The sequence below is a fragment of the Triturus cristatus genome, chromosome 5_1, assembly GCF_964204655.1.
Source record: "Triturus cristatus chromosome 5_1, aTriCri1.1, whole genome shotgun sequence".
In the NCBI taxonomy this organism is placed as follows: domain Eukaryota; kingdom Metazoa; phylum Chordata; class Amphibia; order Caudata; family Salamandridae; genus Triturus; species Triturus cristatus.
The window spans coordinates 131017125-131030130 of record NC_140587.1 but is presented as its reverse complement, the minus strand read 5'-3'; the positions used below and the strand labels follow the sequence as shown (position 1 = coordinate 131030130).

Sequence of the window (13006 nt, the reverse complement as noted above, 5' to 3'; positions counted from 1 at the left end):
TTGATCTACTTTGGATACGTTTGTAGTCTTAACACCCAAGTCATTGAATCAATTAGTTGTTGTTCTTCAATTTTTTATATCAACTAAATTTGTTGTTGTATTGAATAAGATCCTGTATGAATTCAAAGACATATTAAATCTTCAAAATCAAAGTCTATGAATAGACAGAAGAGTGTGTTGGACACAAAAACAAATATGGAACAGTATCAAACAGATAGAAAATAAGAAATGTATTAACATAGACATCAAGAAAAGACAGTATATCAATCAATAGACAGATTAATTGAATACAGTAGTGTATATAGGTGAATATGAGACATGAACTAAGAAAAACAACACAGACATTAGATGCAGGCAAGCTATATAAAAGCCATTGGTGGTATAAATTAAATAAATGAGCAAGACAAGTATTGGGGTCAAGAACAGATGGATTCATATTTAAACTGTTAGCGAATCAAAATGAAAATAAAGACAAAAAACAAATGTAACGCATACATTCAACTGTGAAGTGACAGGCTTATTTCCAAGGAACCTGATTGGGCTTACACGTTCACAGACAATACAACTTCACACTAGGCTGAGGTACAGGATATGCGAGAACTTTCACTCCTATTCAATTCTGTAGATAGTGAAACATTTTGATAATGAAAGAAATAAGCAAACCTTTTTCTAACAATGCCAGAATAAAATAGAAAAAGCACACCATGTTTGTATGATTCTTATTTAATGTATATCTTTATTTATTTTCATTTCTAAAATATGTTACTGTGATCTATAATATAATGCACAGGACATTGTACAATCAAATTGTGGCAAGTGATGATCCTCGTATGTCTTAGCTGTGAATCCATGGGCAGTTTGATATTTGCTGGCTGCAGTATGTGCTATAATCATTCAGAACAGTACTCAAGCTTTGGATGGAAGACTTCCGCCCAAAGCATCACATTGCCGGCTCTTCACAAATAGAAATGAGTGAAGACCGAGGTTGAAAATGGCCGCACAAACCCTGGTGATGCAGAGGGAGGGCGGGCTCATGTGAAGCGCTACTTCGTTGACACAAGCCAATGGGTTGATCTACTGCTCATCAAAAGTCTTTCATTCAAAGAAGGAGAGTGAACTGCAAGCTTGAAACAAGAGATTTGGTAAAATGTGACTTTTCTTCACATTGATGTCAGTCCCAAATGTTGGTGCTGACCTAAATCCAAGTCGGGCATCCAAACCCAAGCCAACAGCATCACCATCATCGTAGTACAGAGGTCACGCATGGTCCCGGATAATGGATAGTGGCATGCTCATGGATGGAGGGATATATACTGCCTTTCTTGGATGGCCATCTGAGACGGACAGCATCATGGCATACAGGTCGAGGGTGATGGATAATGGCATGTCCAATGATGGATACTGGGTTTCTTGGCTGGCCATCAGAGATGGACTAAGGCACCAGTGATTATTTGGAAGTTTAAAAGGCTGGATGGGTTTAAGAGAAATAAAGATTTTGAATCTTGGCACTTGGATGTAGAAAAATGGAGGCATTGGCAGATTAAGGAGTATCCATGCCAGCATCTCAGTAGTTTACAGAAGATAGCTTAATTCATTCAGGTTACTTCATACAGACCAGTGAGGAAGGGTGTTGAATTTGCAGTCCGACTGTGAAGGGATTTGTTTACATCTCTTGTTAGGCATTGAAGTTGGCATCTGGGAAAGGAAGTGTGAACAGGTGATGCTGGAATAGATGATTCTGGAATCTAAGAGGGCTGATGTGGGTAGATAGTATCCTCTCAGGAAAGGGACCAAGGATGGCTGGCATAAAGCATGCTTAGCAGAGGTGGATGTCGGCATGTCAGTGGATTGGTGTGGAGGGACCTTGAATGCTGTCATAGACTGTGGATTCACAAACAGCCAGTGATTGCTTGTATAATGCCTAGTTGGCATTTCAGAACGTGTGCGTAAATGGTTGCTGGCACTCATTGAGTTTCTCTCAGGGTCAACAGGGATGAACACTGACAGGCCAGATAGTTTATGCAATGAACGTGGCATGTGTAAGTAGTGGTAAATAATGACCCACAAGAGTGTTGGTTCAGATGTGTCAGGCTAAAAAAATTACAAATGCATAGGTTAAAATGTAGTTTAGAGCACAGACCTCGGAGCCACCTAGTGCTTCAATCCATCTCCCTTGTGGCATCTGCGAGTCTGGAAGTCTTCGACAAGTTGATATCATGGGAAGGTTCGCGTTAGCAGTTCTATGGTTTGCTTCCGCGATTGACCATTGGATGCCATGACTCAATGCTATGTAAATATAGTTCTATTGTTACTGTTGAGTGACTATGGGTTAGTGAAATATTTTAATTAACCATATTGTTCATATATCAGCCACCTACGTGTGACAACATGGACACCTACGTCTGCACAGAAAGCATAGCCAGAGAGCCTGGGTGTTTTCCTAGAGTGGTCCTCTTGGGAGCTCCGTGTAAATCCAAATATTGGTGGCAGGACAATGATACAAATACTAGACTGGCAAAGGCGACTGGGACGTCCAGCCATCAACTCATAAAATGAGGCATTTACCGCTAGATTTCTATGTAAGGCAATCAATAGCCACTAGACGGCAGTGTTTCTTGGCTTCCTGAGACATGCCCTAAACTGGCCAACAAAAAAGTGAAAGAGAAACTTGTAGCAAGGAGCTTCGCAGTGCCCGTCTATCAAAGAAAACACAGTTGACATCATTTCTCTGACACGGCCGGTGAACAGTTTGCATCTGTAAAGGATTATCACTGAAAACTCAGCAAGAGAACAACTCTTTGAGATAGTCCATGAAACATATCACATAAGACAGCAGAACATGACGCCCATCACCCACCGCTAAGAAAGCCTCACTCGCCTGCTGAATTCCCAGCTTTGATGGCTCTGAGGTACAGTTTCCTCTAACGCAATCAGTGTCTCGGTCTGAGAACGCTCTGAATTACAACACAAATTCCCCATCTGAACCCCTCTGTTGGTCCTGTGCCCTGAAATCTGACAATATAGAAGAAGAAGAAGAGAATACCAGCAGACAGCAGGCTTTCATTTTGTCATCTCAGTAGCTATAATCCCTGTGACAAACACATGCATCACTTATATAACATTAGTAATTTCACTACTCACAGAGACTCCACAGAGATGGAGGAGAAGAAAATACATTGTGGTCCCTAGAGATCTAGAAACAAAAGAGTATTGGCGCATTGCTGAAGGTCTCCAAAGAAGGGCAAGAACCATAAGTGAGTAATGAACCTCCAAGTGATAGACCACTGAGAAGGTAGATGAACACTGCCTAGGAGAGAGAACCCAGAAACACAAGGGGTTCATCTGAGATGCATCATTCAGAGGGCACAGGCACACTGGTGAAGGTCTCAAAGGGGAGCTGCAGGAGTAATGGACTCCCGGAGATGCCCGCTCTAAAGGATACAGGCTGAGCACCATCGGAGTCCTCTGGCTAGTGAACAATGTAGGAGCAATGTGCGTTTAGTAAGATCCACCACTGACATGTCACAAGTGACAACAACGAGGTACAAAATCATAATCAGGTGATGCTTCTTGGGAACGCACCAACTAGATGATGCAAGTGCATCACCGAAGACCATCGATGAAGATGCACATAAGGAGTACCGAGTGTTCAGTCGATACACCAAAGAAAGGTTACAGGCACACAGCCAAAGTGCATGTGCGTTAGGTGGGGGTCAAGAGAGAAATGCTGCAGGTCACTTTGCAGATCACTGAAGCCATGTTCTGGACATAACACAGTGACAACCTATGGGTTTTTTATTGTTTCCGACATTGGCACAGTAACAGCTGACGGGGTCACAACTGAGCTATAGATGCCCACGTAGAAAGGTATCACAGGCATGTAAGGGTTCAGGCTTCAAATGTCCAAGATACCCATTGACAGCACACAAACAAACTAGTCAGATGAAGAAAGCAGCTTTAGAAAAACCATGGCAAGTGGTCATGTCCATTGCCCAGCGAGTTCATCCCATAGGTTAGTTCAGTTGTCATCTCCAGCATCTCTCCTTAAACAAGCAAAGCCCCGCCCAGTGTGCAGCCTGGCCCTGCACTGTGTGCCACCTGCTGCTCATGCCTTGATTTGGTTGATTTCCTAATCATGTCAAGCTCTGAATCAAGTCCCAGTGTTGAGAGATGGGCTCCCTTAGGAATATTCCTGGGTGAATTTGGCATGGAAGTCCTTTAGCTTCTCCAGGAGGGTCTTCAGCTGCTCCTTGGGTGGGAGGATGGTCATCCTGGTGGGAGATAGAACATGGGGAAGACTAAGTAACACATTTACTCCAGTACACCAAGAGTTGGGACAAGGACATTAAAAACTAGAGAAAGTACTAGACAAAGAAAAGGAAAAAGAAAAAAAGAAAGTGGAAATGAAGGGAAAAATAAGATCACAGTACAAATAAACACAATGAAAATTGCTCTTTGGGAGTAAGGAAACATCAAACATGCTCCAAATATGTAAAAGGAGGTGGATGAGAGAAGGTAACATGAAGGGTAAAGAATAAGAGAACATAAGGGGTGGAGTGAAAGAAATATAGGAAAAACACATTGAATGATGAAAGTGTAGTAAAGGGTGGCAAAAGGAAAAGTTACTTAGCTGTAATCCTAGTTCTCAACCATAAAAATCTTCACTGAGTAATAACCCCAAGTACTAGATTATGAGTTTGGAGGTCCATGGCCCGCATGATTCTCGGTGGTGCGGTGGTCCAGCCACCACCAAACCGGCAGTCTGACCGCCTCATTACAAGTTGGGCAGTCAGACTGCAATTGCGCACCTGCCAGGGATCAGAGATCCCTGGAGGGACCTTGAGGCCACAATATGCTTTACGGGACCACCACTGTCCCATCAAGCATATTATGAGTTTCCTCTCCCCCACGATTTTCATGGCGGTTCCTCCTCCATGAAAACCGTGGTGGAGAGGAAGCAAAGGAGGACCCTGTTGCCTGTGGGCCATAGGGTGCATGCAGGGGGCACATGCTGTGCCCCACTGTGTGCATGCACCACAGTCCAAGCCCGGCAGGTACTGCCTTTGTCGTTCCCATTGCGGTGCCTATGTCGTAGGCAACGCCATGAGAACTCGAAAGAACCGCCCACTAGTGACTAAAAAATTCATAATCTGGCGGGTGGTGCACACACAGGCTTGGCAGTGCAGGAGCAAGGCGGTGGAGTGTCAGTCCCGCTTCTGCACTGCTGACCTCTTAATCAGGCCCTGAATAGTCTCACATTTAAGTGCAGGATTCGGAAGCAGTTTTAGTCACTATGTAATCGTTTTGTAAAAATAGAACACATTTTATTAATAGAATATATTTTTTACATCTATGTATAGGCCATACTGGTAGAATGTCATTTATTAATTTTTTTAGCAGAAAGGTAGCATTTGCAAGAGGTTTAAAATGACAGTACTCTTTGAGAGATTCAATGGCACCACTGTCTCATAATGGCAGTAATATCGGTGTGCTCAGGGTTTATGAATATTAACAGAAATCTGAGGATGGAGAGCAACAGAAAAGACACAAGTGAGAGGAGGAGGCAGAAAAGGAAAGTGGAAAAAGGAGAAACAGGAGGGGTAGGGAGGAAAATAAAAACATAAAGGACATCAAAATACAAGCAAAGAAAAAAGAGATAGAGGACAAGTTAAAAAGAAAGCAATGAATAAGTGAAATCAAAGAACACATAGAAAGAGACAGGCAAAGCAGCAAAAAAATAAGAGCAAATGAGAGGGAAAGAAGAAGATAAGAAAAGTCGCAATGAGAAAATAATTTAGAAGAAAGAGTGCAAGAAAGTACAACAAGCATTGGCATAGCCTATAGGTCTCATCTTTGAGACCTTAGAAGTGTGTAGCCATGCAGCATATTACCCTGGGTGCTGCGCCGCCAGGGATTGACCAGGAACAGGGCAGCTTTCTTCTTTTTTTTTTTTTACTTCCTGAGCATCCCAACGGAGGACTCATTTTGGCAGGCCATGCTGACAGAATTATCATGCAATCCCAACACAAAGGTTACAGTATGAGTGTTGATTAAGCAAATTATCTCTGAGCTGGATGTAAAATTTGCCAGAAGAGAGCACTGTGTCCCAAAAAATTGGAGTCCGAATGTGATTTCAACGAGAAGTAAGAAATGCAATTTCCTTTCGTACATATGGTCCTAAGTTTTGTAAAAATTTGCAATTATACAAATACCTTTGCGGTTTTTATGGTCTGGCCAGACAGCACAGCTGTCACCAGAAAATGTTTGTGAGCATCACTGGAGAGGCAGACATTAACCCAAATGGATGTTTTGGTCTGAGATAACCTACACTAATAATACTTTAAAGTTCTTTGCTTTCACACAAATACATATTCATTTCCATGCTATTTGATCGTTATGCTTAACATTATGTACATTTGTTTACAGCCAGGCCTACTGGCATTGCCAATGCATGTATAGTTTGTGAAACTTCTTGCTTTGCCTTCAACCTTGCCCATGCCCATGCCCATGCACATACCTCACATCTGCTGGTGTGCTGCCACATATTTTTATGAGTGATAATATTGTGCACAACTGAATGTGCCGCTTTCTAGCAAGCTTATTGTGACGCGCACTGTGCTTGCTAGGTTTTTATTACGTCTTTGAAACTAGATGGATGACTGACTATCCACGCCAAGTTATTACACTTGCAGGTATGCTTACGACAATGCCACTTTCAGATACCGCAAAAAAAATGTTTACTCTAATTAGGGAATATGTGATAAAAGCATCACGCAAAGTCAAGATCTGCAAAAGCCCAAACATCTATAACTACGTAAAATACTCACTTTTTAAAAATCAAATTCACTAAGGTCCCGTTAATAAAAATCTTTGGACACCCATAATAAGAGGATGGAAGTGCTGATTTTTTTTCTTCAGAAATGCTGCAAACATTGGCGCTTCCTTCAATATTCATTCGGAAATTGACAGACTATCGCTCCAAACCTCACTGCTGAACCTACCTTGGACACATTCTAGTGTTCCGCAGGGAGCTGTAACACCTTGATGGCTGGACACACTGCACCCCCACACCCATCCCTCATGGGTGTCACGAGGGACGTGGCCCCGCTAATAAAAGGGCCTGGGTGCACATGCTCGTGGCCAGTTGCTACTATACATCTCCTGGTGTCTGTGTCCGACGCTACTGTAAATGTGGGCCTGAGGCCCAACACCACATTGGCGACGAGGATTGGATCTGACCTCGCGTGCCCGCTGCTAGGCGCTTGTCGTTCCTCATGGGGAGGAAATGCGCCCGGGATGCGATATCCCCACGGCCCTGAGGCTTGAGCTCATGGCCCCGGTGGGAAAGTAGAGAAACTGCAGCCATCCCGCACCAGGGTGAGCGAGTGCCTCAACAAGGAAGCGGTGAGTGTGCCTACTGCTGCGCTCGGACTGTCACTGCAAGAAGTGGTGAGCCCAGTGACCCTCGACCGACACCCCTGCATCAGCCCTGAGCACAAGGGCAGCCCGAGGTGTCAGACGGCCAGAGGAAACAACGCGGCCCAGCAACGTGCCGCATGAACATGCTCCCTGGTTCGTCGCCGGCGGCGCCCACGCCTAAGGGAAGAGTGAGCTACTCTACAGCACCACAGCGAAATGCAAGCTTCAGTAAAACCCGCCACAGAAGAGTGCCTGCGAACAGCGGTGTACGAGAGCAGCGACAGCGCCAGAGGTAGGACTGGGATAGCCCCGCACACGAAAGGTGCGCCGCCACACAGAACTGCCACACGAGCGACTGGGGGGTGGCATAAGTGGAAGGAGCGGCGCGGAGAACAGGCAATGCACCCCTTACCTGCTCGGGCGTTTGGAAGTCGTCTCGCCCGACGCCGGCTGCCCCGCGTAATACAAGCAGAAGCGCTGTCTCCCAGACTCTGGCCACAAGCAGCGACTGGCCTGCAGGAAAGGACTGCCTCTACCTCCTGCACAGAGGCGGCCCGTCACTAAAGAGACCCACCTAGCACGCCCGCTTTCAGAGAGGCGAACGCTGCAGACGGTCGAGGAACATACTCAGCCCCACCTGCTGGGCCCGCACCGCACCGGCTTCCCTGCACAGCGAGAGAGCTGCAAGACACAGCCCCCTGCTCAGGACGGAAACAAAAGGGTCACAAACTGCAGGTCCTCACCCCAGACCCTCTCCACATGTGAGAAGCCATCGGCCTGTCGGGGGATGCGCTACGGCCGAGACGACTGCCCCGCACCAACTGTGAAGCTGCTGTAACACATGGAAAATCATTGCAGCGCCACCCAGCTGCGAAATCGCTGCACCGCACCAGGCATAGGAAGTTTGCCCTGAGAAGTAAATGGGGCCTGCCCAAAACTGCTGCAGCATGGAAAAGAGGAGGGCAGGGCCAGGAAAGCAACACTCGTGTCATAGCTGCAGCGCTCTGCCCCCAGGATGGAAGAGGAGCGTGGATCAACTGCCACCATCCCGAGAAAAGTGCCTGCACCGCACATGGCCCGTCGTGCTGATAACGAAAGAAACTAAATAGGCAAAGAGAATTTCCCCAGCCGCCCAGCACCAACCCCGAAATAGCCTGCACTGCTCCAACATACCTTTTGGAATCCCACAGGGGGGAGGGTGACCTCTACTCTGCATGAGAAGCCGCACAGCACGCAGTTTCAGGAAAGACTGTCGGAGCCTGCCATGAACACAAACGCTACACTGCCACCCAGTGGCCACTAGTGGCACTCCACCCCAACCAAGTAAGCCCATGAGAGCCCATACCAGTTGTCACCCCGGGAGGCAGCCAAATCGCAAAAGTATGTCTGGACGACTCAAGCACCCTGTTTGCAGCCACAAGCGGGTCTAAGCAGACTCCCAGTGAAGCACATAAATGCTGCCAAGTGCCCGAGCAGCAAGGAAGTGCATGAAGTAGCACATAAAATGGGACAGGTGTACCACAAGAAAAACTGGCACCAAGCGCACACCACTGGTGGATGCCTAACGCCACCTCAAACACGACACACTGCCCAGCCTGAGCAAATTGCCAGCAGTGCCCTCACAACCTATTCTCCCCAGGCCATATGGAAGGCTCGGCTGCACCAGTACGCTGCCTGTAGGCGCAGAGTCAGCAAAACGGACCACTAATCCTGGGAGGAAGATCGAGGCTCAAATCCCGCAGGACAATTAAGCACGCTGACTGCCCTCAGAAGCTAACAGTCAAAGGCACAGCAGACATGCTGCAGCGCCACCCAAAGACCAAGAGTGTCAAGAGCACAGCACAAGTCTACAAACCAATGGCCACCATTGTAACACTCCTGTGGAACTATACCCACACCTAGCAAAGAAATACCCGGAACCCAGGACTACCCCAGCACAGGAACGTGCCAAGAAGCAAAGGACAGAAAAGCCCCGTAGGACACAGAGCCAAAAATGAAGCACACAAAGACTGGGTGCGTTGCGCACCACCCCAACGGGCTGCCTAGACTTTCAAAGGAGAAAAGACTATGGCACATCACCAAGGGCCACCAGAAAAGCTTCTCCAGCCCAGGCAAGCGCTGTCCAAGCTCAAGCAACAACACCAAGGACAGCCCCACTAGCAAGAAGTGGACGACCAGCCAAGACAGCAACGTCTCCAGGGAACTGGCCCCAGCAACAGCGCAAGAAAGACTGGTGCAGAGCAAGCACCACACGTGGCTGCCCAACGCCACCGAACAGGCACAACCGCAAGCCACACCACAGGCACCCCAAGTGCCAGAAGAGAGCGTCCAGGAAGAAGAAAGAGCACACAAGGTCAGAGGGGCGCAGAAGGCTGCGCCAGTGAACCTGGCAGCACAGGCAGGTGCCCGAGAGTTAGAGACATCTCCACAAGGAAGCACTGCTGAACGCAGGGAGGAGAGCACCCATGTCTCAACCGCCCCTGCGAAGCCCCGCAGTGGGCCAAAGACCACACACAGTGTTCTCCCTCACACGGCCTCAAGACAGAGTCGGCCGCGATCCAAGACAGGCAAGAGAGGAGTCGCACACCCAATGTGGCAAGCCGCCACAATTACATGCGCTCCAACAACCAGCGACACGCGACCGGACGTCACGTCGCCCAGCAAGCAAGGAGCGCGCCAGAGCGAAGGCAGAAGCCGGCGCCATTACAGGGCCGCCTCGAGGTCCAAGCGCAATGCCCTCAAAGAAAGAAGAGAGTGACAGCCCTGTCACCCCGAAAATCGGAGGATCACAGGTGGGCTGAATAGACCAACAAAGGGAGAAGACCAAGGACTCACAGCAAGCCAAGAGCACACCGTGACACACCAGACAGCAACCAAGGCGGACTGACGTCCCAGGGTACAGCCTCACAGATGTACCGAAAATAAGCCGCAGCAAGCACAGACCGTGTCTCATCCCAACGCTTCCCCAGGCGAACGTCCATCCCAGAGTATTGGCAGTCTAAATCAATCGGCATCCCTGCTCCTGTACGCAGATGCCACGGGTGAAGATCAGCACTGAGTGCCCGCCCTCACACAGCCTCAAGATTGAGTCGGCAGTGACCCCAAAACAGGCAAGAGAGGATCTGTACACTCTACGTGTCAAGCCACCACCAAAGATCAACCTCAACAAAGCGGAGACACCTGGCTGCTAAGTCCCTCCTGACATCCGAACTGTCCCAGCAAGTCACCACCACCTGTCATTCCGACTCACCACATAGCTGGCAACCGCCATCACGCCAGCCATCAGCACATGCGTCAAACACCACTCCCCGAGTACCGATGGACTGGAGCCCGACACCGTTGCCACACCAGCCGACTAAAAGAAATAAGAAGCCACCTGTGAACCTGGCCTACACCGGAACCGCAGCAGCGAGTGCAAGTCTTGGCCAAGACTCATCCACCCGTGAGGGTTGTGCGTGCGACTAAGTAACGGCTCTTCAGCGGCCCCCAGTGCAGCCCTCCTACAGTCCCGCAGCAACCCCGACGACGGACCTCCCCAGGCGGGAGAGCGAGAAGAGACATTGCCCCACTGACCGGTTACCGGTCACAACCAAGCAGTTCAACAGGGACAGTCGGTCCAGCAACACCTCTGTGAATTCTCACCGTGGACTCCATCCATGCTCACGACGCAACCCACTGCAAAGAACTGTTAGAACTTACCACAGACCATCACCAATGTCAGCAAGGTGGGAGCCATGCAAGACTGTATGACATGTCATCATCGGTGAACTGACGGTATGCAGCGGACGTCTCCAAGCCAGCGGCCGTGTCCTGAACCCCTCAGGTTAAATTACGGGTGCCCGCAGAGAAGGTCCTGCTGCAAGCAAAGTCACCAACTCCTGTCTGACGTCGTCCTGCCACCTGACTCAGAAGACTGATGGACCCAGTGGTATTTAGATAACTGTTTGTTTTGTCCCCACAGGTTGGACTAACGTCTTATTTGTTCTTCAATAAAGTTCGGGAGGAATGTAATGTCCTGCGGGACACATTCTAGTGTTCCGCAGTAAGCTGTAACCCAAGCCACTCCCTTGAGGGCTGGACACACTGCACCCCCACACCCATCCTTCACGGGTGTCACGAGGGACGTGGCCCCGCCAATAAAAGGGCCCGGGTGCTCGTGGCCAGTTACTAATATACATCTCCTGGTGTCTGTGTCCGACGTTACTTTAATGTGGGCCTGAGGCCCAACACCACACTTGGCAGCTTGTTCTCCCACAGGTAATCCTAATATCTCGGCTCTCCTGGACACCATTAATCTGGGCCCCCGATTGGATCCCCTACCGCCTGGAGTTTGGGAACAGTGAGTCTCATGCTAACCCCAGTTTGGGTTAATTTGCTTCACACCTCCATCTCTGGCTTGAAAGCATGCTGTATAAATAAATGACGTGGCCGCCAGCTGTTTCGGCCTACTCAGCTGTTTGAGGAATTTTTTGTGGCTATTACCCCCTCTACTCAATGGATGATTGAGCAGGACTTGAGCACTTCCAGACTAGATTATGGCAACGTTCTGTAATTAGGGGCAGCCGAATCCTCTGTGCATAGGCTTCTGATATTCAGAATGCTGCAGCTCGTCTTCTGTGCCACATTCCAAAATCTGCTTTGGGTTCCCTCTTACTTACGGGATCTTCATTGGCTCTCCATTGATAATCTGCACAAAGCCATGACTTATTCTGGACCTACTTGTCTACGTTTGTTGGTCCACCCACATACCTTGAGTCGTGCTCTATGCTCAGGTAGTCAGAATTAGCCATGATCCCCTGAGTGAAACTGGCTAGGCAAGGAGGGCGCTCCTTTGCTTTTCTGGGTCCCAAACTGTGGATTTCTCTTCCTCAGAAGTTGCATGCATGTACATCATTTGAGAAGTTTAGAAAGCTTTTGAAAATCTGGCTATTCTAATCTACATCCCCCAGTACAGCCATGTGCTTGAAAAATGAGAGGAGGATAGAATGGAATAGAATAGAATCGCATAGACTAGACTGGAATATGATAGAAAATAAATTGGAAATTAGAAAAAATTAAGAAAGAACAGAGTAAGGGGCAAGTGTGTTGAATGGAAAACAATGTGAAAAAAGAAAGAGGCTGAATTATAGAGAATTATAGAACAAACTGCACATGAGAACAACAGAAATAGAGATGGAAAAGCAAGTAGGAAAGAATGTGGGAAAAGGGAGAATAATAGAGAAGCATTAAAAGAACAAGCAAACCAGGTAAGAATAAAAAAGAAAACTTAAAGTGATAAAAGAGGAAGAGGGGGGAATTAAGAAATACAAAGAAAGAAAGTAAGTAGTAAAAGTGGATGAAGAAGAAAAGAGGAGATAGAATTAAGGTGAACGATGGCAGAAGAATGGAAGAAGTCATGAAGGCCAGGAAAAAATGGGTAGGAGGTTAAAAATGAGATTATGTGTAATATTAGTTTATTAGTTAATTAAAACCATAAACAGAATCACAGTGTTAAAAAATACATAACAAATAAAAAGTAAAATTGATAAAATGAGATTAGAAAAGAGGGCAGTACAGGTAAAGATTGGGTAGGAAACTAGACCATTTG

General features: G+C 47.5%; 1 protein-coding gene across 4 annotated transcripts in view; it reads right to left on the bottom strand.

Annotated features, from left to right (window-relative positions):
• Positions 1-707: 707 nt before the first annotated feature.
• GPT (glutamic--pyruvic transaminase) overlaps positions 708-13006 on the bottom strand; it is a 424858-nt gene continuing 412559 nt past the window's right edge. For all 4 annotated transcript variants that reach the window (XM_085604573.1, XM_085604575.1, XM_085604574.1 and 1 more), the window contains one exon: positions 708-4271. In XM_085604573.1, coding sequence (XP_085460699.1) covers positions 4181-4271 — 91 coding nt within the window. In that variant the 3' untranslated portion in view covers positions 708-4180. The remainder of the gene's footprint in view (positions 4272-13006) is intronic.